Source organism: Helobdella robusta, assembly GCF_000326865.2.
Source record: "Helobdella robusta unplaced genomic scaffold HELROscaffold_12, whole genome shotgun sequence".
NCBI classification, from domain to species: domain Eukaryota; kingdom Metazoa; phylum Annelida; class Clitellata; order Rhynchobdellida; family Glossiphoniidae; genus Helobdella; species Helobdella robusta.
Genome location: NW_008703664.1, coordinates 817,498 through 843,743, shown reverse-complemented (window position 1 = coordinate 843,743; position 26,246 = coordinate 817,498). Strand labels below are relative to the sequence as shown.

The 26,246-nt window shown below is 31.2% G+C and overlaps 2 protein-coding genes across 2 annotated transcripts in view; one reads left to right on the top strand and one right to left on the bottom strand.

The window, feature by feature from the left end:
* Positions 1-2,740: 2,740 nt before the first annotated feature.
* Positions 2,741-7,038, bottom strand: HELRODRAFT_167737 (hypothetical protein; the record flags this gene model as incomplete). Its single annotated transcript, XM_009013479.1, has 8 exons — positions 2,741-2,848; positions 3,054-3,160; positions 3,668-3,770; positions 3,835-3,885; positions 4,200-4,301; positions 4,365-4,406; positions 5,492-5,583; positions 6,978-7,038. The coding sequence occupies 8 exons, from the start codon at positions 7,036-7,038 to the stop codon at positions 2,741-2,743; spliced, it is 666 nt and encodes a 221-aa protein (XP_009011727.1).
* Positions 7,039-9,303: 2,265 nt separating this feature from the next.
* Positions 9,304-26,246, top strand: part of HELRODRAFT_156368 (hypothetical protein) — a gene marked incomplete at both ends in the record, with an annotated part of 37,450 nt that continues 20,507 nt past the window's right edge. Inside the window, 12 exons of the mRNA XM_009013478.1 lie at positions 9,304-9,546; positions 9,614-9,739; positions 15,261-15,593; positions 15,663-15,754; positions 16,640-16,784; positions 22,428-22,544; positions 23,041-23,214; positions 24,524-24,763; positions 24,883-25,071; positions 25,210-25,365; positions 25,534-25,676; positions 26,104-26,165. Of these exons, the coding sequence (XP_009011726.1) occupies positions 9,304-9,546; positions 9,614-9,739; positions 15,261-15,593; positions 15,663-15,754; positions 16,640-16,784; positions 22,428-22,544; positions 23,041-23,214; positions 24,524-24,763; positions 24,883-25,071; positions 25,210-25,365; positions 25,534-25,676; positions 26,104-26,165 (2,020 nt within the window). The remainder of the gene's footprint in view (positions 9,547-9,613; positions 9,740-15,260; positions 15,594-15,662; positions 15,755-16,639; positions 16,785-22,427; positions 22,545-23,040; positions 23,215-24,523; positions 24,764-24,882; positions 25,072-25,209; positions 25,366-25,533; positions 25,677-26,103; positions 26,166-26,246) is intronic.

Sequence of the window (26,246 nt, the reverse complement as noted above, 5' to 3'; positions counted from 1 at the left end):
AGAATGATAAAACTGCAATTTAGTTTTGCTTATCATTCTTAGAAACTGTACCCCAGTATTTCAAGAAGGCTGCAGATTTTATTAATCTTGCCAATCTTGGCTGTTTCAACTTTAGGAACATTCATTTTTTTAATTGATATTCGAATAGGTTGGATGATATTTTACAGGATTTTGTTTGAAGGTCAGAAACTACAATTTTTAATATCATTTTAACCTATTTTTTAATTTTTATTTTCAAGATAAAATTAACTTAATAATCATTTAATTTTTACCAAAAATTTAATTTATGTTAAACGTTGTTATATCTGTAGCTTAAACAAGCTTTCAATGTAATAAATTTTCATCGCAAATGGCTTAAATAAATGAACATTTCTTGAATATTTTTAAAATGCTGAGACAATTAGTAAAAATATAAACAGAGATTGCAGTCAAAATAATATTTGACAGGTTTTCCTATTTCTCCTATTTTGATTATTTTGGTTGGTTACAGCGTGGTTCATGCATCAAAATACTATGAAAAGTGTATGTCAGCAAATGAAATTTCAGGTTCATAATTAAATTTGGTTTTAACTCATTTCACCTATTCATTTGGATATATTTTTAGCCTGTATGTTTTGTTGCAGTATTTACGCTAAGCAGAAAGGTTAATTTTCTGTTTTTGTCACCAGGAATAGGAATAGTGAAATGTTTCTTGCTTAATTTATTTGACTCTCATTGAGGTATTCGCCTTTCAACAAAATGATGTAATATGTCTTGCGGTTTCTGCCAATCCTATTTTTTTAAGTATTGCAATATCAAAGTTGAGCTCTTGAGCACGATATTTTTTATTTCTGTTTTCCTTGAGGTGTACACATAGTTACAACATTCCAGATACTCCGGTGTTTCTTGGGTATTGGGGTTTTTCTTCAAGTCAAATTTACTCATTAAAACAGGCAAACCGTGACGTATCTTGAGACTACCCAGATGTTTTTTGTCTTGTTCTATCCGTTTTAAAGCAGCTTCAAGGAAATAAAAGAATAATTTTTAAAAATTCATGGAGTCAGTGCTTTAACAGTGCAATGAAGTTGAAGCTGTTGTATAAATTTTATGTTATCCCAAACATGATTTCAAATCGATTTGTTTATCGTTACTGTTAGCGAAGCGATCGATTCCACTTGAATTTACTTTTATCTTCAAAAAATAGTTTTAGTGACGAAAGTATGATTACAAAATATAATTGAATTTTTTTCATTTCGGTTTGATTTTTTTATTCCTTTAAATTTTGTCAAATGTCATTCTAATATGATTTCAATAACAGTCGGTTTTAGTAGTTTAATTTTAATTCGACAGGCAAATGAAAAAGTTCGAATCGATTGGCTTAAATAAATCAATATGGAGTAATTTTTCACAACGGCACTCGATTTTAAAGAAATTTTTTCTGTAAAATCTCTAAAAATTCTTTCCTAAATTATTATTTGGCTTCATTGCACTGTCAGTTTAGATAAATTTTAAAAAATATAGATCGTTTTTCTTAATGAAGTTTCAAAACTTTTTTTTGTTTACCTAATTGTTCTTTTTTTATATAATACCGGTTTGTTTTATTCTTGTTCAATTAGATACTTTATGTTAAGTCAGTCTCTGTTAAGTATTTTTATTTTATTTTATTTATTTATCTTCAAAAACCAATAACAAATGCTTTTTAACTGACTAAAAGATAAAAATCAAATCAACTGAAATATAGGATCTTAAACAGAGAATTGTAAAAATTAATGAAGCAGAAAAAACGAAACATTGTTCAGATTTTAAACAATCTGCCCTCAAAATATGAATCTAACGGCGCTGGGCACGGTGCATTCACTACTTTTTCGGGTAATTTGCCCACGGTCGAACCACTTTGCTCGATGTATTCAAGATATTCATGAATCAACTAGCTCCGTTGCTCTTTGTGCTTTTTCAATTCAATATCCCTTTGAGTCCAATGTTCCTCACTCTGGCCCGTATGTTAATTTCAAGTTGTACTTCTGAATCGAAAAACACACTAAAATATGAAATTGTATCAACTTTAGAAAAATAATGTCTTGTACCTTAAGCATCTGTTAATAATTGTCTTATCGGTGCGCTCTTCTACAAAAAAATGACATGTCAACACTAACTCACCTTCCATCTTCAGACCATTCAAAAGTAGTATTGAAACGGCGGTGCTGATTTTTAGATTGCAGATCATCTCTGCCTTGACTATTGGCTATAAATTAACAAGTGTTTTTTCAAATGTAATTTTTGCAATTAAGGTTTAGATATCTCGATTTATCAACCTCTCTAAGACACTGCATTGGTTTCTGTGTATAAGATGACCTCAGCCAAAAATTTTAGGCCACAATACCATATTTGATGCAACATCAAAAGCAAAAGATCTATCCTAATCATTTCTCAACCTATTACCATTTCAAAAGTCAATTCAGAAACTGCTGCTACAAACAACTAATGAATTGCAGATCAAATTTAAATGCCGTGTACTTTCGAGAAACGACGGAGTTTCCGTGCATGTCAAAACAACTGTCTATCGCAAATAATTATTTGCCTAATTAATGAGTCTTTTATTTTGAAAAAATCGATTCTGTGCTAAAAAGAGTTGAATAAGGATTAAATTCTAATATTGAAAATAGAGTTGTGCTGGAGGTCAGACGGCTTATAATTTATAATTCACCACTAGATATGTTCAACTTTTATTTTCAATTAAAAAAGTTTAAATATTTTTATTCTTTCAAGAAGCTTTTAAATTTGCCAATTGTTTGTCCAAAGAATCAGTTGAAAGATTTCGTTGCTTTGGTCCGGTATGTAAATTGTTTGGAGCCTTTGGAGCATCAATTAACTGGAACATTTTCAAAAAAATTATTTTAAATTAAAAATAAAAACTATAAAATATAAAAGATACCATCAGAAAAATAAATACAATTAAAGTAGACGGACTTGAAGCGTATTACAAAAATTTAACAGCAAAAAAGAAAATGCGGACATATAAATAAAAAAAACTATATAAAGTTGAACCATTATTTAAAACCAAAAAATTTGTTTACTTTTGCAGATATTTCAATCCCGATTTCGTCTAGTATTTGATTAACAACAGTGTTCTCTTCTTCTTCGTCGTTCGAGTCATTCATTATATCATCCAAACTATCACTTACTGTAAGAAAGCAGTAAATTTTAGGAACATTTTTAAAAAACTTTTTCACACTCTAATTTAATCATTCATTTTATCATTAAAAACTAGAAACAGAAGCATTATAATGTAAACTCCGGAATAACTGAAATTTGCCATAACAATGGAAACAACTGATATAACTTGCCTGCTTATCATAGTAAATAGCTGACAACCATCATAACTTATTTAATCACTAATATTTCTGTAAAGCCTACAATTTCTTCATAAAAAGATTTTTTTGACGGTTTCTAAAATTTTGCGCAAGTTTGATACAGCTTCACATTTTTAGTCCACTACTTTTTTATTGCAGGCTTACAGACTTCATTACTACAGCAATTAGTCGTTTTGACCTGCAAAAAGATCTGGTGGGCTGGCTTCCATGTAAATAAAAACATTTAAACACAAAAGTTATAAATAATTGTTCAAAGAGGCAAAATACTCGTGAATAATATTGATAACATTCGCTGAATTATACTGAATGATACATACTCATTTCCTCTGTTAGATTCATTTTGGCATTTTGTTTTTCAAATTCTTTCATTATTTCAATTGTTTTCATGGGGTCCATTACTTTATTAAATTCTGATAACGTCTGTTGAAAAATGTTTATCATTTAATCAAATGCAATTCTAAATAATTTTAGATTTTAGACTAACCTTCGCTGACGTCGATATCGCGTTAGTCATCTCATTTTGGGAGTGTATAAGCTTATAAAAATATTTAAATAAATTATCTAAAAATGATAGCATGGAAATTTTAAAAATGAAGATTGTAACTAGCTGAAATTGTGAAAAAGATTGCTTATTCTTCCTGCTATTGATTTTTTACCTTGATGATATGTTTTTTTCAAGCGATAAACATAAAATGTAACTTTCAGTCAGCAAAATTTAATATAAACGTAAACTAAAAAAATTCTTTCAGCGAAATGTTATATAAACATTGAAAAATGGAGACAAATTTAGCACATTTTTATTCCAACAAAAAAATACACTAAATAAATTCATTTAAAAAATTAACAAACCTTTCCTTGAACTGATACAGCTTGAAATCGAGATGCTGCTGTGTATGTATTTGCCTTCTGTTTTCTCACCTTGACAAGTTGTTTGGCAAGAACTTTCAACACCTAGTATAAGAGGCATCGATTACACAAAAAAGAAAATTGAAATAAAGTTATCTATTAAATCACCTCCTTATTTCCTTTCTTTGCAGCCTGTTTGATATCATTTTCCTGAAAGTCAAATTTCAAAAACATTTATTAATATTGTGATTTTGAATAATTCAAACAATTAAGTACACTCAATTATTTATTCCATAATCACTGATGGTGCTGACTTTTTTGTCACTCTACAGAATTCCTTTCTATTTTTGATCAATTTTCTTAACTTCAATGTCATCATCTTAGTTTGCAATGTCATTCAACCATTTCTTGACAGGTTTTCAAACTTCCTTCTTATATTTTTTTTCATCATTATTTTTTATAAATCTGTCATTCACAACTCTGCAAATACGTCTAAAAACACTGACCATTTTGTGTGTTTTCTTACATAACTTTTTCTTTGTGCTCTAGACTGGTTTCTCATCATTTTTCTCCAACTAATTCTAAACTTTCTGTATCACTTCATTTCAAACACTTCCAAAACTGTATTTGTCCATTCAACTACTTCAACAGCACTTTTAGCAATACCAGAAAAAAGGTTAGTCTATTTAAAATTTGCTGAGTTCAACAACCAATAATACAGCCATTCCTTTCTTTTACTTATAACTAGAGGCAGATTTATAAATTTTGCAACTTCTATTTGCAAATTTGACATTTTGTTTTATTACTAATAAACAATATTTAATAAATACACTAGCAAATCCCAACTGTTCAATTAAATTGAGCTAGCACAAAAAATCAATAAACCATCAGTTAATTTGAGAAGATATGCATTCAAAAAGCTTATATAATAGATTTCTATGGTTAAATTAAATCATAACATTTACATCAATTCATATCTAAAAAACCAACTTGAGTAACTATATTTACTAAAAGCTGACAAACCATGTTAATTTCTTTTTCAAATAACTTATGATTATTTGTGGTGATTGATTTTCAAATCTCTTCTGAAACTATCACTTTTTGAGTAAATGTTCAAACACAATAGGAGCATTGAGCAAGTTTAAGGGACCAGATTTTATTAGATAATATTACCTATTTACACAACAATTCTTATTAATTTAAGCTCAAGTTAGTAAATAGACTTGAAGTTTGAAAATTTAGTTAATTTTGTTTATTTGAAATAAAATAATTGAATAAATACTGAATATGCCAACTATATTTTTCTCAAGTTTTTCCAAATCGGTTCTATTTCGTTCCACTTCTCTGGTAGATTTTTTAATATCACGATCATTTTTACGCAATTGTTCTGAAAATTTTTCAGGTTTTAAAATAAAACCACTTTAAATTAAAATTATAAATTAAATTTTCAAAAAATTATCTCGATAATGAAAAGTTAATCTGTTGAAAAATAAAAATAAATATAGAGATGGAAAATTCAAAACTTGAAATAGAAAAATTAATAGATTAAAAATTAAATTAAAAGATTTACTGTAAATGACATTCCCAAAATTTAAAAACAAAAAATGTAGTAAAACCTGTGACATCACAAAAACAAATTAAATTAATTAATTTATTAAATGCAGGACAATAAATAAAAAATGTGAATAAATAAAAATAAAGCTAAGTTTGCTACATGTGTAGTGAAGTCATCATCTCCTCTCATGATTAGTAGTCAGTAAGAGTAGAGTATCAGTTTATAATTATAATTATAAACTTTATATTTATTTATATTTAATATTATATATATAATATAATTATTTATGTAAGAATCATAAATTTATTTAAAAAAAGAAAAAAAGTACCTTTTGAGGATGGTTTTTTATTGAAAAGAGAAGCCATGTATTGTTTCAAAGAACCTATACTAAGAAATTAAGTATGAAAAAAAGTTCAGCTGAATGCTCCCAAACCAACCGGCAAAACAAAGCTGACCAAAATTGTTTGACTAATTGTCAATTGAAAAAAAAATTATAAACAAACAATGGGGAAGTTGTTTAAAGTTTAACAGGTAACGAAAGATAAAATTTAACAGAAATTAATCATTTAAAATTTAAATAGGTTATAAAGCGCCATATTCAAAAGCGCTCCTAAAAGAATTTCGCTAGCAATCAGGTTTTGAGGTACGCTCTTAACTTCGTATGTGATGGAAAGTAGTTAGAAAAGGAGGGAGTAAGTTTCAGAAGAAATGGCTAGAAGTGATAACATAACGACCCGTCTTTTTTGGCGGTTAGTTTGGTAACCATGATGGAGAGATCTTATACGATTGTGGTTTGATTGTATTTTCTTAAATGCTGTGCACTTGAATCAGGTCAAACGGTATCAACCGTTTCATTCGTTTGTTACTAAATCTCCATCCGTTTTGCTCTGTTTCAAAATATTAACCTGTTTTGAAAATTTTAAATATAAACAATATCCATGTATACCTTGTCTCAATTTTTATCTTCCTAACCCAACAACAACAACCACAGCAACAACAACAACAATAAAATCAACAACGACAACAAAAACAACAATAACAACAACCACAACAACAATAATCTTTAAAAAGACAACGACGACAACAACAACAACCACAACAACAACAATAACAACAACCTCAATCAATCAATCATTCAATCACTTAACCCTAACCATAACAACAACCCTAACCACAACCCTATCCACAACCCTATCCACAACCCTATCCACAACAACAACCCTAACCACAACCACAATGGCTATCACATTTCAATCTTATTGGTAAACATAAATCTTTTATGACCATTTTTTGTTAAGTGTTCCATTCAGAGCAACTCTCCCCTACTATGCCTAAATTGTTAAAGGTAATTTTTACGATAGATTATCGGAAATAATAAAGCGAAACCATTGATATATACTTCATAACCATGGATATATCCATGGTTATAACATAAGATTATATTAGATATTACATTATACCATCACAAGTACCATTGTACCCATGGATATATATAAATAATAAATTATATCCATGATTGTACCATTAGATTCTATCGTTGTACCATTAGATTCTATCGTTGGATAACACATAATCATTTTTTATGCTACTCGGAGATTTCCTGAATCATTTATAATTAATGAGCAGCATCCATGATATTTTATACCAAGGACAGAAAGGCAACCTCTAAAAAGATAGCTTTTTACTTTTATACTTTTTGGGCCAGATCTATCGTATTCTTTCCTGGAAACAAGAGCATCATCAGAACAGGAAATTTTCAAACGGTTTGGGTGATAGGCAAGAGAAGAGCTAATAATTGCGGCACGGTGAAGCAAACTTCTGGTCAACGTTTAGGCCAAGTGTGGTAGCCCTATATCAATTCCTACGTTCAATTCAAATGGCGTCGTCGCTGCTCTCGCTTCATACAGTTTATGACAGAATGCGATTGGACATATCCTAAATATATTTCTATGTGTCTAACAGTTATATGAAATGTCCAAATCTCTCAAAAATACTACGAAATAAGGTTCGCTTTATTCGATTTATTAAGTCCGTCTACATGTTGGTTCTGTTTGGCCGAAGGTGTTATTTTAATATTTAAACGACAATTTTATTGTCTAATCTATTTTACAATTTTATAAAATTTAAACATTAATTTTGTGTTTTTCAAATAACATTACATACACATTTTAAAAATTTAAGCTAATTATGCTAATTTATTAAATCGAAAAAAATGTGTATAGCTGTTGTACGGTGGTGTTACATTGAACGATCCGAGAGCTCCGAGAGCTGTTGAAAATTGAAGCCTTAGCTAGGCTGGCTTGTGTGTGAGTCACCTTGCGCTTCGTCTATGTCTGTCCGTTTATTATATTGAGATCGCTTGCTTTTGCTGTCAATTTTGTGTTTTATTCGTCAATTTTAAAAGTTTCAAACATTTAGATTGTACTGTTTCGCTCCCAAAGGTTGGTTTCACGTTTCAAAATACTAGCATGTTTGTTTTTTCATGTCAGCCATTTTGATTTTGTAATAATCTTTTTTTATTTAATAAATTTAAAGTTTTTAAAAGAGTTAAATTAGTTTTCATTCACTTCACGACTCACGTCTTTCCGTTTTTAATTTGTTTTAATAACTTTAAATATTCTGCTGGCGTAGGAAGTTAACGAATATCAAAATTTTTGCAGATTATTTATATGGTCAAGGTGGTAGTGGGTAGTCAAATTAGCTCATAAATAAACTTTTGCCACCTTTTATTTTATTTTTGCTAATTTCATAACGCTGATTTGTTCATGAATGAAATTGCATGATTAATTCCCAGTAGTAATGTGGTACTGGTCAGGTCTGATTAACATTGCATATCTACCTGATATCAGTCATACATTTTTTCCTTACAAGTACAATTTAAGAATAAATCTTAGAAATCCGTTAGAATGTTAGATTTGTACCACATTGCTATTGTTTACAAAATGGCTTTTAAATTGGGGAGAGCCTAATAAGAATGCTTAAATCATTCTTTAAAAGTGAAATAAAAATGATGATCTCAATGGATAAATTTTCCATTATTAAATTTTTAGTTCTCTTCTATTTAAAAGATATTAAAATAGGACGAGGCAGTGTGCCTTTTTCACCAATCTATAATACTTAACAATATTTGCAAAGTTAAACTCTTCTCTGATAATATGTGAAAATATTTCACTTATCTTTTTTTTTATCTGACTACTAATGTTTACATTAGATTAGAGTCATCATCTTCAAGTAGTCTGAATTCAACATTATTTCTAGAATTTCCATCTAGGATTTGGTAATAATTAATCATTTTAAGGCAGTTTGTGTAGTTATATACAGTTTTGTTGTGTAGCATAACAAGAGTTATATTTATTAAATAATCTCTAATTTTAATTGTTAGTGGCACATATTTATGCATATTGTGGCAGATCATACAAAGTAGATGTAGAAACAATATATGGGTTTAATAAGTACATTTTTTTAACTGGTTTGTAATAAAAATTTTTTAAAAACATTTCTACTTAAAATTTTTGTTATTATTTCTCTATATTTTTTGTTCAGATGGCTGATATGGAGAATCTCCCTAAGGAGATACAAATTTTGGAGACCCCTGAAGATATTCAAGCTAGAAGAGAACAAGTTCTTGGTCGTTATTCAGCTTTTAAAGATGCCACAAAGCAAAGAAGATTGAGATTAGAAGATGCAAGAAAGTACATGTACTTCAAGAGAGATGCAGATGAACTTGAAAGTTGGATCAATGAAAAGTTGCAGACAGCATCTGATGAGAGCTATCGAGATCCAACAAATCTTCAGGTTTTTAAATGTTTTACATTTGTTATGTTATAATATTATAATATTACTTATTTTTTTCTTACATAAGGCAAAGATACAAAAGCATCAAGCTTTTGAGGCAGAAATAGCAGCTCACTACAACACTTTGGAAGCTTTAGATCAAGCTGGAAATGCTATGATTAGTGAAGGACATTTCAATTCTGAAATTATCAAGGTGATTTTTTTATCCATTGTAAAATAAGTTTATGGCTAAAAATTACTCTAAATGTATTGAAGTTTGATATCCAACATATCAGCACTTTGTAGAGTAATAAAGAGATAAATATAGCTGTAAATAATACTAAAATTCATTGCCAACAAAGCTTTTATTTAAAGTATAATTAAACTTGCTTGTAGCTTTGTTCAATCATTCCTTCTGAAATAGCAAAATGAAGACTCAAGTAGGCATGAAAGTTACTAATGTACAAAAATTATTGAAAGATGCATAAACATCACTATTATTGGTCTGTACCAAATTAGTTACTACTCCATAAATTACAGATTTATCACTATTGAAAATCAATAAAATTTTATGAAATAAATTATGCATTATCCAAATACTACCAGTTAATATATCTCGAAAGAGGTTCCAAGTACCAGTACAAAACTATTAAAATTTTTGAACTATTTTAGGGTATGTGAAAGAGAATGATTTAACTCATCTCTCACCTTGCATATGATTAGTTGATTACATTAGAATCCAGCTACTGCAATGTAACACCAGGCTTCTAACAATTACATCACCCAATCTTGTCAATGACATATTTATAGAAAACAAATGATAATTTCAATTTATCATTTTTACTTTTATTTATATGTGAATATTGATGTGAAAATACATCATATCATATTTTTATTAAATGTCACTTTAGTTTTAACGTTCAAACTAAATAATTAAATTTAAGAAAAATTTTTCAAAAAAATTAATTGCTGTAAGCAAAAAGTACTTGACAAAAAATCCCTACATCTGTTGTGTCAAGGAAACGTTGACCAAATTTATAACTCTGAAATGTTGCATGTTTTTTAGCTTTTCTATTATTTTTGTCAATGTCAAAATAATGCATGGAATGAAATAAAATCACAATAAATCTATACTAAATTTATAAAATTTATAGTTTTAACTATTTCTGAAAAATTTTGGAAAGATGTGGATATAATATGATATATATCAAAGCATTTAATCCCAGTAAAGTCCTCTTAGGAATGACATAGAAGATGTTTGGATCAAAAAATTTTTATATCTGGAATTGCAAAATTCCTAATGACAACCAGCAGTTATAAGCAGTGGGCCTAGCCTTTTTGCCGAAAGCACATAAGGCGGTGCGGTTGCAGTTTATCTCATGCCCAAGAGAACACTGTTGTAAGCAGTGCACCTAGCCTTTGGGTCAAAGGTTCCGGTTCCACAAGGCAGTGTATTTAGAATCGAAGATCATCCGCTGTTAGAGCCGTTGTCCTAGGATCCTCTGCCTCTTTCATTGTTGTCTTCTTTCTTCTGGTACAATTGGTTCGCAGCATCTTATTCCATATTATTTTATGCAATCCTAGAAGGTTTCCCTGCCCAGGACTTTCCCCTATCCACCACCTGGGGACGCGCCTCATAGCCAGTGTATCACAGCATGAAGGTGCTCACACACCGAACATGGCCAATGACCAGAGACCACAGGCTCAGCGGTACCACTGATGACAACAAAACTCGAACAGCAGCTTCATCGAACTGACATGAAGATGATTCATTGGATGCAGCATGTTGACCTAAGGGACCATATCCATACAACTGAGATCCTGAACCGATTGGGACTGTGCACGTTGAAGGATGCATGTCGTCGTCATCGCCTACGATGGTTTGGCCATGTGAAGGGAAGCGGAAACGATAAAATAATTTCTGTTACTGAGCACCAGGGGCCTGGCACCCGCCCAAAAGGTAGCCCACAAAAGTCCTGGACGCAGACCATACACGAGGACTTGAAGGCACTTGGTCTCAAGGAGACTGATGCAATGGATAAATCGACTTGGAGATAGAAACTGATGAATGGAATAAAAAAGTCCAACACATAACAAATGGAGACTATAAACGAGGATTGATTGATTGAAAGTCCTCTAAGGAATTCCAACAGAGTGAATCAATAATAATAATAATGATACAGTTGGCTGGAGCACAGATTTTTAACCAGGTGATGATCGCGGTCAACACATTGTTGTGTCTTTCGGTGTATCCTCCTAGAGCAGACTTGAAACTGCAGTTGGAGAGCACATGTTTATTTGTCTGGTGAAGACCACACAATTGGCATAGAGGGTTTTGTGTTTTGCCCCATTTGAACAAATTCGCACTTGTTGGCAACTGCTGGACAAGATACTTTCTGGCAAATTTGTAGTGGACCTTGGCTCTGCAATGAAAGTAGATGATTTAAGTTAGATTTAATCCTCTCATCTTCCAGATGCTTAAGCGATGTTTTTAACGTGCCTCCCTTCGCAAGTTCATTATCAATCTTGATATAATCAATGGATGATTCTCTCCATAAACATTGCATTTCTTTGTTGCTGCTGGTTTTGAAATAATTACGGAGTTTCAGTCTCATTTTTTCCGCTGTTTTTTTCAATGAGATGATGTCATTTTCGAAGGCAGTGATAATAGTTCCGATACGCAGCTGTGATTGGCATGCTCAGCCATTCTCTAACCGTTTCTACAATTAGGTTATCTAGGTTTTCAGATATCCAGGTCAGGCGAGAATTTGTAGCTACGCAGTTTAAAATTTAACTGTGAAGGTAGGTATCTTTTTAAAATTTGAAGCTTCTGTTGTGGGCTGACATCTAATTTTGTAGTTGTTTCCAGCAGTTGAATGACTTTTGTGTGAATCATATTTTTTGCTTTTTTATCATTGCAATCGTAGTCAAATAACTTGCCTAGATAAGTGAAACCCTGGTCAATCTCTACATTGGGGATAGCTGGTCAATCTTGGCATGAATTGTTGATAGGTACCATCAAGTTTTCTCATTCCAAAGGAAGAGCATTTATCAACTCGCATCTTCATCTCTGACCAACTGCACCAGGCCTGGTTTAGATCAATTAGTTTTTGTGCGCCTTCAGTGCTGTGTGATATTATTGCCGAATCGTCGGCAAATTGGAGCCATGATCTAGCTTTTAAGTCGGAGGTTGGGCCCCACAGGTAACCAAATTGTTTGTATTCCTGACTGTCTAGAATCATCATGAGAGGATTGAAGCATATATTAAAAAGTAATGGTGAACACGGATCGCCTTGGAGCACACCTTTTCTGACTGGTATTGCCTGCGTTAGTTCACCATTAATTGCTATTGATATTGAATAGTCAGAATATATTGAATTAATTAATTCGTGAAATGGCTGTGGAATATGATGGTATTTTAAAACGGAATCGATAAGATGATGATTTGCTTCTCCAAATGCATTCCGTAGATCTAGCAATGCGACTACAATGGTACGTTGGTGTCTTTTTGCGTTATTTAACAAATGGGAGATCATTTGTGTATGTTCGGCCAATCCATCAACTGCTGGATAGAAGCCTTTCTGGATATTATTGTTGATAAAATTATTTTTTTCAAGAAAATTATACTATCTGGATTTTATTAAAGCGGAAAATACTTTGTATAGTACTGGTTGTAGAGTGATTGGGCGAAATTTGAAGCGTCGATGGCGTTGCCTTTCTTGTAGATCAGGATTGTCGACCCTCTGCGCCAGGACTGTGGAATTGTTTTTGATTTCCAACACAATATTAATAGTTTATGAAGATATGTCCTGAGTATAGGACATCTTTTAAAAGCTATGATTGAGATTTGGTCTGACGGACATGGTGATGCTTTGGCTTTGCTTTTTCTAATAATTGTTGTGATTTCATTGTAAGTTGGAGGTTCTAAATTGCCGGTGTATGATGGGGGGGAAAAGGAGGAATCCAGCTAGGAAGACGAAACGATGTACGGTCGCTAGGTTTTAAGATATCATTGAAGTACTTGGTGGCGGTCTCAACGTTGAAAAGCGGAGATTGAGAGTTTGATTTTGAGAAGATGATGTTGCATGTCTTCCAAAAATTTTTTTTTTAGTTTTGCTGAAATATTGTTGTCGCTGTTGTTGTTGATTTTTTGTAATTTTATTGCTTTTAACATTGTTCTTATTTTTTTACTCAATACACTTACTTCTTTGTTGAGTTGTTGATTGGTCCGAGCTAGGAACTTTAAGTTTTTTCATTTCATTTTCAGTTGCCTAATATCACGGTTGTTGACTGCGTTATGGGCTGTTCTGTTTTTGAATTCAGCGTTACACAGTTGGCAGCGAAGCAGGAGTATATTGTCTCCTGAAAGTTTGTAGCGAAGCTGTCAATGTCTGAGATGATATCTAGGGGTTTGAGTTCCATTTGGAAGAATGTGTTGGCTTCAGACCAATGTGATGATGATTTTGGCATTTTTATTCCTGGAAGTGGTTTTGAAATGGTAGCTGTTGTTGATGTGTGTTTGAAAGTTGTTTACGTGCTGTCGCTGACGTCGTCTGTTTCAACTTTGGAAGTGTCAGGCTTTAATGATTTATAAGTCTTACAAGATCTCTGGTGCATTGTAAGTCCTTACCGACCTTTACAACGTTTTCCACAGCAGCATGACAACGTAAAATCAGAAATATCCGGTAAAATATTATTATTATTTGTTAATAAATTAGGAAAAATATTAACGTTGTTGTTGTTCAAAGGAATATTTAAATTAGAGTTTGAATGTAAGTTAGTACACCTCCGGGAGTGTCTGTTAATAAACTTAAATTCTTTAGAACAATGCGGGCATATTGTAGCTTTGGCAGCAATAAACGAATTTAAAATTAAAATTATAAAAATAAATTTATTAAAATTGAAATATTTATCAAATTCAACAACAATAATAATAATAACAATAATAATAATAATGAGAATTTAAATGGTATGATAATCACCATAATCTACGAAGCTCATCAATAATTAAAAAGAGTACAACTTGAATAAGTTAGTTCTAAATTATAATAATAATAATAATAATATATAATAATAGCTCAGACATTTTAGAAATTTGATTAAGTATGTGACTGGAATGTAGGACACTCATATTTGAAATATAATGTATTATAAAAATGCTTATATTTTTCATAAGTATGCAACTATTATGCATAATTATGCAGTTTACTAATTAATTCAATCTATAAATAAATTTAAGTTGAATAAAACATTAAAATAAAGTCACAAGATAAAACCATTTGTCTGTGTTTAAGTGCACATTTATCAATATATAGTTTATACAGCAAAACTTGATATCTTTGCCATTTCTTGTTTTGTGTCTGAAAAAAATTTGATTCTTGTGTTTGCTAATGAATATTTTCTTTTTCTTTTTGGACAATAGGGCAATAAATTTCTTTTCATTATTTTTATCACATTAAAGATGTTCATACATGAGTTTTTTTATGTAATTGTTTCAAAATTTTTTTTATTTAGTCTGTTGATCACTAACTAACTTTTTTTAAACATTGAAAATGCAAGCAATAAATTCAAAAATGTTATGAAGGAAAAATGACATAAAATGAAATGTTCAGTGGGCTAACCAAAAATAGAATAAAATGAGTTATTAAAAAAATGTTAAATATAAGGTTGAGATTTAAGATAACAGTATTATTTTTCTATGCTCATCTTCATATATTTGTGTTTTATATATACAGGAACGATTGGAAGAATTACATTATTTATGGGATATGCTGTTTCACAAGTTACAAGAAAAAGGACTCAAGTTAAAGCAAGCTCTAAGGCTTATTCAGTTTATGAGAGAATGTGAAAAGATTTTCTTCTGGATTAATGATAAAGAAGCCTTCCTTAATCAGAATGAGTATGGACAGGATTTGGAACATGTTGAGGTCTTGCAGAAAAAATTTGATGAATTCCAGAAAGATTTAATTAATCATGAAGAGCACGTGACTGAAATCAATCAATTAGCCAACAAACTTATTGATGAAGATGATCACCCTGACAAAGACACTATCCAGAGTAAAAGAATGGTTAGTTCATTTTGGTAATTTGTGAGTTACACATGGTTTCAAACTTATTATTTTTTTATCAACTTGAAGGAATTAAATGAAGCATGGGAAAAGTTAAAAAATTTGGCATCAAAAAGAGAAAAGAGTTTGTTTGGAGCTCATGAAATTCAGAATTTTAATAGGTTTGCAGATTGTTTATGCTATTTTTTGAATTGAATAATTGCTTAAACTATAAATATTCTTCATCTTGAAATGTATTGCTGGCGCAATAGCGTAACAATAATTGCCTGGTGCAACTATTGCAAAGAGATCCCCGCCTATCACGTTGTGTGTTATGTGTTGTTTCACATGTATTATATGCACTCTGTGTATGTTGCTGATGCCTCTGAAAAATATTGAGAGAATTGTATTAAATAAATATTAACTGTTCCTCTTTTCAAACCTTGCCTGTCGTTTAAAAAGAATCCTCTAATGTATTGTTACATATTCTTTTTGGATGCTTTTCATGTGAGAGTCTGTAATATTAAAAAAAATTATAATTAAAACAGGAAACCAGTGTGCTTTCTAAATTTTTCCGTTTTTTAAATCAATTTTTTTAGAAGTTACTACCTCATCTTTTTATTATTGGATTGAGTTTTTCATCAGGATGATGTCCTAGCTAGCTGCAGCTTTTTTATATTTTCACTATTGGTTCTATGTAAAAACTCAACTTGAAATGGAATTCAACAGGATGTGGATCCAGATTCAAATCTAGATGTCATAGATCTCAACCTATTGCATAATGCATCATTTACAAAAGAAAACAGAGAACAAAGGATGCCTTTTTTATTTGCTAATCTACTTGAAAGACTTCTTGCTTTTTCAAATAGTTTTTTGCTGTGATATTTTGGAAAATTATTGCAGACTAGCGGAATAGTATTGTTCATCTACATATGTTCTGCATTTATCAACAATGCTCTAGGCAGTGTGATGCTTGGCTTATATTGTCCAAATCAAATTGTTACATGATATGATGAACCAGAGCTAGGATGTTGAATTTATTGATGATTTTAAAATTAATCCATTAGAGATGCAGAAGAAACGATTGCCTGGATGATTGAAAAAGATACACTGCTATCGTCAGATGATTATGGTAGAGATCTTCCTTCTGTTCAAGCACTTCAAAGAAAACACGAAACTTTGGAAAGAGACTTGGGGGCTTTATGTGAAAAGGTTATTTATTAACTAATTTTTTTTAGGGAATTGAAATTTGTGAAATGTTACAAATATGTATAAATATATATATATTTATTTTGGCATGATTCAACTTGTAGTTGTGTTTCTCAATTTTTCTAACGAGACTTTTATCATCTTGATGAAGTTTATTAAGGTTAAATAAAAAACTTTTAATATTTGACATTTTTGACAAAACATTATTAATAACGTTATTACTACAGAAAAGCTCTTTTCGACATCAACTGCCATCATCAGTGTAGTTATATAGTATTGTTCTGTCTTTAAATTGAGAAACTCAACTACAAGTTGAAAATGCCAAAAACGCAGTGATCTTTATAAATAAAAATTGAGAAACTCAACTACAAGTTGAATAATGCCGAAAATGCAGTAATCTTTATAAATAATTGCATTTATGATAGTCTAAACCCAAAATATATATATGTATATATATTTATTTGACCCAACTGACCAGAGGGCATTGACATGCCGCTTACCCAGTCAGGGAAGAAATCAACAATTCTTCAAATATAATAAACGTCAGTCAGTGAAAAAAAAAAAAAAAAAGAAGATTCAATAACTAATTAATCGTAACAGTGAAGCAGAAATATAATGAAAACAACCAAAATAATGAAATAACTACCAGTCACATCGTCAATATCATTCAGCTAATCATTAATGAGCAAAGTTAAAAATAACATGTATGGTCAAGGTCATAAACAGTGAATTAAATATGAACAGCTAAAAATATATATACATGCACACACACACACACACAAACACATATATACAGCATTTAATTCCAATAGAACACAACACAAGATTCCTATAATACAGTGTAAAAAGACAAGTTGAACAATATATGGAAAGCATAATTGTGTTAAATGTTTGAAATATTTTATAATTTATAATATATCAAAGAGTAAAAGAAAAATGTATCTCGAAAAAGAAAGAAATGACAGGTTTTGCATAATATGGAGACCATAATCAGAAAAATACAAACAATAAACATGGATAGTTATTAAGTTATTTAATCTGCAAAAAATTTCTAAGGTCAACAGTAAGTAGTTTCGTTTTAAAAATGGCATATGAAGGTGAGGAAACTACTTCCTCAGGCAGTGCATTCCAAATTTTAACTATCCTGTTGCAAAAAAAGTATTTTGTTGTGTTGTTATTAGAATTGGATTCGTGCAGTCTACGGTGATGACCTCGAGTTGATAGATATGACGACGGGGTAAATTGATCAATCAGATCGGAGTTGATGATGTTGTTCAATATTTTGAATAAAAAACACAGGTCGAAAATCAATCTACGATGTTCTAACGTTTGCAAGCCAACTGAGTTTAAACGTGATAGGTATGGAAGATGGCGAATTGAGGGGATGGCTTTAGTAAATCTTCTCTGAACACTTTCGATCTTCATCAGCTGATATCGATAATGAGGATTCCAGACAGGAGAACAATATTCCAACAAGGGACGAGCATAGGTACAATAAGCTTTAATTAGTAGGTTTTTGTCTCTTGATGTAAAACATTTAATTAAAAGCCGAGCTCGTGTTGATGCCTTGTGCGTGATGTCATTGATATGCCGATTGAAGTTAAGTTGTTTGTCAATTATTACGCCAAGATCTTTAAAACACTCATTAGGTGTTAAAACATGGTGATCAATCGTGTATTGATTTGTAACTGTAATATTTCTTGATGGAATGAAGGAACAAGTTGAGCATTTGTTAGGGGACAGTGGCAGTTGCCATTTGTTACTCCATGATACGATATTGTTGATTGACCGTTGAAGTTGAATAGAGTTAGATGATCGGGCGTATAATTTGATGTCGTCCGCAAAAAGCAGCATAGAAACAGGGCATGATGAAATGCAGTCATCTATATCGTTGACGAATATGAGAAAAAGAGTTGGCCCAAGGACACTTCCTTGGGGAACACCACTGGTTACAGCTGTAGAACTAGATGATTTGTTAAGAATTTGAACAAATTGAGATCGCTCATGTAAAAAATCAGTCAACCAGCTACATAATTTGCCAGTTACACCGCAAGCCTGTAATTTGCAAATCAACTTGGCATGTGAAACTGAGTCGAATGCTTTTTGAAAATCGAGATAAACTGTATCGCAACTTTCTTTTGTTTGACGGATCGACAAAGAATCACTAACAAATTTGATGATGTTAGAGGAAGTTGATCTGGCAGGCAAAAATCCATGTTGAAAGAAAGATATTAAATTATTGTCTAACAAATAATTCCGGAGACTGCCGTTAATAATTTTTTCCATGACTCTACAACACGAACATGTTAGCGATATAGGTCTGTAGTTGCTGGGGTAATTAGTTGGTCCTTTTTTGTGAATAGGAGTAACGATAGCAGTCTTCCATATAGTGGGTAGAAGCCCATTCTTAAAGGATGTATCAAAAATATGACACAGAGGAACAGCTAAACTTGAAGCACACCTTTTGAGAAGGATATTGGGAATATTATCAGGACCAGATGAGTGTGAATTTTTCAAACTGCGTAGAGCTAGATAAACTGAATGAGGAGTAAAACAGATGTCGTCAATTGTTTTTGTAGTACGGGAAGGTAGAGTACTAGGTATTCCGTCATCAATTGTGAATACTGACGCAAAATAACTATTGAAGGTGTTTGCCATAACTATCGGGTCACTGGATGTATTGTTATTATCAATTTTTAAGCTGGAAACTTGAGGTTTGGAAAATAATCTGTTATTAATATATTGATAAAAACTTCTAACATTTCCTTTCGACAATAGGTTGTTTTCTCTAGTCATGCGATAAATGGGTAGTCATGATTAGAGTATCTAGGAGGGTTAGGTTCATTGTCCATTCTACCATTACAATCTCTGTCCTCTGAATTTGAACTTCGTTTCCATTTTTTCCAAAAATGGAGTTTGACTTGGTATGATTGACGAAGTGGCTCGGGTACTGAACGCTTGGGCGGTAAACTATTCCGACCAATCAAAGGAACAAAGGTTGAAATGGCATGGTTGATTATTTGTTCGAATATATTCCAACAGGCATTAACATCAAAACAATATTGAAAATGGCAATCCCAATCTATTGTTGACAAATAATCATTCAGGACAGTGTAGTTTGCTCTGTTGAAATCGTAAAAAAATGTTCTGTTGTGGGCATTGTTGTTGGTCGAATTGTTGCTAAAACAGTTGATTGTAAAATTAACACAGCAATGATCACTTGAAGCAAATGGGCAGGAAACTTCCAGTTCGGCTAGTAAGCTGGCATCGTCAGAAAGAACCAGGTCCAAAATGTTCTGACCTCGTGTAGGTTGGTCCACCAGTTGATGCAGGCCAAGATCGTTAAAAAGTTCAATGAAACAATTATAAATTGCGTTATCTGGCGATGAATAGTTATTCCAATCAATAAGCGGTAGGTTGAAATCGCCCAGTAGGCAGTTAACATTACCGTTGCATAGCTCCCTGATGCATTGTGTGCTATCAATGGCATAGTCGACAGCCAAATTGTCAAATCCACCACTGCGGTAGTAGGAGATGAAACGATATGTTGTCGATGAAGAAAAAACATCAATTGAGATTATTTCGATGTGAGAGTATTTTGTTGGTGTTTTCACGACCTTGTAATGAACTGAGCTTTTAATGACAAAAGCCACTCCACCACCACGTGTTTCACGGTCTTTTCTAACAAAACAAAAACCAGAAGGTAGTATTAACTCATCACGATCTTCTGGTGAAAGCCATGTTTCAATAACAGAAAAAATGTCAGGGTCGTATTCTGACAAAAATAAATTAAGGTCATTCTTTTTATTCTGCAAACTTCTAACATTTGCTAGAGACATACGAAGTGTCCGGTTCATATTACGTGGAACGAAAGGGCTGCACGCCGCTGGATATCTGATTTGGTCTTGCAAGACGTCGTTCCTGGCGTTTAAGAAAGGCCTGCTCGGCTTGTCGTTTTGAAAGGTCATGGTTGATTAAGATATGTTTGGTGTTCGGCGATGAACGCAATAGTTTTGATGATGATATCAAGTCATCAACTGTTTGAGGACTTGATAGAGTTACACAGACCTTTTTGTTGTTGATTCGACGTGTTTTGACAATCTGCGGTTAAAGTGTCAGATAATTCTCGCATAATGTAGAAACAGCGTCTTTATCGTTGATTCCGGGCTGCATATCCATGCCAGAGATAATGACATTGCTGGCTCGTCGTTCCTCGTCTTTACGCTCCTGATCAACCGCCCATAGGGCCCTGGTCATTGATTCAATCAAGGGAGTTTCATTCATTTTTAAGACCTGTTTTTGGCACTCTGAAACACTGGTACTCAGAGCAGCCACTGTTGTAAGAAGTTGGCCCATTGACTCAGTTACGGCCTCCGACATACTTTTGACTGCTCGCTCGAAACTGTTGCCGAGAGCCTCCATACGAATGACAGTTGATTCGAAAAGTTTACTCAATATATTTTCTGAATGAGCCAATGATTTTCTCACATTTTCATTTGACTTTTAAATTAATTTTGTAACATTTGAGTCGAATTTGTCAAACAGTTTTTCCAGGTTGTTGTTGGACAGAATAATTATTTTTTCAAGACTTTCATTTGATCTGTCCATTAACTTGTCAATTAGTTTCATCACATTATCATTGGATTTTTCTAAAACTTTAGAGATCATATTATCAAATGACTCTGCAGAATGAGATTTAGCCATGACGATAATATTTAAGTTTGTTTCACAAGTCTGTAGAGTTAATCCAGCACAAAACAATAATGTTTACGATAGTAAGTATCTCAGTTCGTATACAAAGTCTGTAAGAGCAACACAGCACAAACAGTAAAGAACAAACGATACAACTTCAGAAACTATCCTATAATACAACTATAACCGTTCAAACTGCGTCGGTTAAACACTAATTATAAGCCAAATTAAGATAAATCAAATTAAATAAACAAAATTAACTGCAACAATTAACTATAATAAAATTTATAACACTTTAATCAGCAAAATTATGTCTATATAACGCAACTAAAATCAATTCAGTAATACGATAATAACTAGCAAAACCAAGAAAAACCCCAGAGCAAAAGAAATTACAACCAATATATATATATATATATATATATATATATATATATATATATGTTGGTAATAGACCATAATTTTTTTCTCCTGGTTATGACATTAAACTGACCCTCACTGCCTTGTGAGTGATGTTGGATCATCAAAGGCTAGGCCACCGCTTATAACTGTGGTTGCGTAAGGAAGGGCGTCCTGCGTAAAAATTAGCCAAATAAATTACTTATGATGGAATGGCGTCGAGGGGTATTTCGGTTTCATCATAGGTAGCCAAACGGCAACCCCCGATCTCGGGAAAAATGTCGTCTAAACGTGTGTTGTAATAGACCTTAATTTTTACAATATTCTATAAATATATATATATATTCACGTATATTTCTTGTTTGAAAAATATAAGGCTATGTTGCGTCACCATGCCTTTGACTGTTTTGAAGAAGGGTGCTATACATTTGATCTTTTATAATTTATTATTATATTTATTATATAGTAAATAAATATAATTGCAAAAAAGGTTTTAATTTATAATAAAATAATAATAAATAATGGTAATAACTTTCAAAATGAAACTTTTCACAGGTCAAGAATCTTGAAAGTGAATCAAATCGTTTGAGTGAAATTCATCCTGATCAGGTAGAAGACATCACAAAGAAGCAACAAGATATTCTTAACTGCTGGCAAAATCTTATTGAAAAGGTTGTTTTGTCACTTTTAATTTTTTGCCAAATTGTGTTTACAAAATTTTCATGTATTATTAATCTTTTCTTATTTGGCTAATTAAATTGTTCTAGTATTAAAATTTTTTCATCATTTTTTAACGGTGTTTAAAATAAGTTTAGTTTTTAAAACTTAAATTCTCTTTATTAAACCACTGCTATTTAATTTTAAAGAATATTTATTTTCAAAATAATCTTTTCTTAAATTTTGGGCTAAGCTAAATATATCAGAATAATTTTGTTAAAAATAAAGAGCTGAAAGAATTGTTTAATTGTCTAAACTTTGAATAACTCTAAAAATTTGCAATTCATTATTTCATGTTGATTAGGAAAATAGGAAAATCCATCTTTTACATATATAGTTAAGAAACAACTTGATTGGCTTTGCTAAACAAATGAGAAATTTTTTACAATATATTGTCATATGGCTATTATTTACTTGATTGAATTAAATTATTATAATAATATTTTTACAGGCTTCAAATAGAAAAAACAACTTGGAGTCATCATTTTATCTGCACAGGTTTCTGTCTGATTACAGAGACCTAATCAGCTGGATATCTGATACAAAAGCTATTATAACTGTTGATGAATTGGCTAAAGATGTTGCAGGTGCTGAGGCTCTTCTGGAAAAGCATCAAGAGCATAAGGTTTTTATAAATATACCAAACTTTTTTTTATTATAAAAATATTAGTAAAGGTATTAACTACTTTATTTACCTTATTCTTAATGAAGCTTATTTCTTGATTAAGGAAGTCAGTTCTCTAATGAAGTGTTCAATAAATTGCTGCAAGTGTTAGTTGATGCGTTGAGTTTCCTATATTTAATTTGGAGTTACCTTGATTTCATTTGTAGCATTTTTTACCAAAAAACACTCCTTATTCCCATTGTTTAATTGGAAAATATGCTTACTTTTTGCTCTGTTATCAACCTATTAGAGCATCTTATTTGCTATAACTTTGTTAATCATTAAAACAGAAAATTTTTAATTTTTCTGAAACTAATGAGAAAAACTAAAGCCAACTAATTTTATCAACCCTCTGCATATTTAAATAGAATTGTGTGAGGACTCATAAAATGGTTTTTTGTAATTTTTAAAAAGGCTACAGCATCTAGTTTTTTTTTAAGTATTTTGTTTTTTTAATTACTTTTAATAAAGAAATATTGTTCATTGAACATTAAAAAAATTGTAAGGCATTTGAATATTTGTCTTTTCATGGCTGAGTCAATTTATTGATTTCTCTTACCCTTAAATCTAGTTTCTGATGGTTATATATAAAAACTTTGTATCATGAGGTGTTAAGAAATTAAGAAACGAATTTTTAAGTGTTTTAAATAAATGTGTAAATGGATAAATAAATATTGACAACCCATAAAATAAATGATCCTGTATTTTGAGTCCAATTAAAATTTGTGTCAGCCTTGCAAAGCAATAATATAATAACAACTGATCGTCTAATTTGGCGCAAAAAGTTGATGGCAAAGAAAACAACGTCCTACCTCAGGGAACCCGGTCTCTGGACGCAAAACGAAGATTGATTGATTGATTGCAAAGCTATAATAGTTATATCTAGAAATTATGACCAGCAAGATATTTTTTTATCAAAGTTTTTTATTTAAATATGACCAAAAGCAATTGTTTTTTATCATTGACAACAAAAACTAAAAATGCCTAAGCCTAAATCTTGAGATGATTCATTTTAGAACAACTGCACAAACAGAAACTTTTTTTGAAAATGTTTTAAATCTTGTCAATCCTTTTCTGTTAGAGTTAGACATGTTAATAAAATTGAGAATTTCATCAGATATTTTGTGAAGAAGTAATAAAATTTCCTTGATTTATGGACCCAACTAAATTCAAGCAAAAATATAAATGTGAAAACATGGGAGAACATTCATATTAATATGCCTAGTTACAATGGAATTTGTGAATTTTCTTATGAATAAATTGTTGTCAGGGAGAAATAGATGCTAGAGAAGACAGCTTTCGACTGACAGCAGAAGCAGGACAAAAATTGTTAGATTCCAACCACCCAGCAGTTCAGGAAGTCAAAGAAAAACTAGTTACATTAGCTAATGAGAAGACTAGTCTGTTGGAATTGTGGGAAAACAAGCGGATATTATATGAGCAATGCATGGATCTTCAACTGTTTTATAGAGATACTGAACAGGCAGATGCATGGATGACTAAACAAGAGGTTTCATTATGAATTTCACACTAAATTGTGTTACTGCTTTGTTTCAATATTTAGATATTATTTAAATTTTAATAATTTTCGATTTATTTACATTGTCAGCTATGTAAATTTTGTTAAAGGCATTTTTAGCAAATGAAGATCTGGGTGATTCATTGGACTCCGTTGAAGCCCTCATCAAGAAGCATGACGACTTTGAAAAGTCATTGGCTGCTCAGGAAGAAAAAATTAAAGCTCTGGATGAATTTGCATGTAAATTGATTGAGAATAATCATTATGCTGCTGATGACGTGAAGATTCGTAGAGATGCTGTTAGTTGTACATTGATTCTTCCATTTAATGCAAATTATAAAAAACTTGACATAATTCAAATACATACGTCTGATTTATAATAGTAATTAAAGTAATTAAGCTAATGATGTTTAATTCAAATAATTCATTACAAACAGCTATTAAATCGAAGAAATTTGTTGAATGCAAAAGCTAAATCAAGACGTCATGTGTTGGAAGAATCTTATAAAAATCAAATGTTTGAAAGAGATTATGATGAAACAAAGATATGGATTCATGAGAAACTGAAAGCAGCGTCTGATGAAGGCTATTTGGTGAGAAATATGGTGAAATGATAATCTTCATTCTTTACCTTATTTTAAATTTTTAATGTAAGTATTTGAAACTATATACACATATTTATTCAAGTGCACGATGCAGTTATTAAGCTGCAGTGCTATTGATTTTATTAATTACTTAAGTATTTAATTAATGCTTAACAGGATCCTACCAACTTGCAAGGAAAGCTACAGAAACATGAAAACTTTGCTTCTGAGCTGCAAGCAAATCAAGCTCGCATCGAAACTGTAACAAAATCAGGCGAAGATCTTATCAGCCAAAATCATTACAACAAAGATCATATCAAGTCAGTTTACATGTCTGACATCAAATCTTTAATACTTTTTAATCACATAAGTACATTCATACATGGTTTCATTTAAACACTGAGTGAGTAGAACGAAAAGATCATAAAAGTCTTTTGGCCCTATAAACATGTGGAATATTGCATTCCTTTGAGAGAAATTATATATATATATATATATATATGTATATGTATATATATATATATATATATATATATATATATATATATATATATGTTAGCATAAAAACATATTTTATGTTTTTAAATCACCTTTTATCTGAGCTAAGTTAACCTAGTAGTGTTGGTTTTATTAAATTTGTTTTGCTTTTATTTGATGTTACATACTTTTTATAAAATAAGTGCAGTTCTTGAAATAATTGCAAACAGCAGAAATTTTTTTTACAATTGATTAAACATTTTTTTTCAGAGAAAGGTTGGGAGAAATCATTATGCTCTGGCAGAAACTAGTTGATCAAAGTGACAGAAAAGGTTTGTTTTTTTGTGTATCAATGAATTCTTTTGCTTTTTTCAGGATTTAATAGATGAAGTTTTCTTATTAACCATGATTTG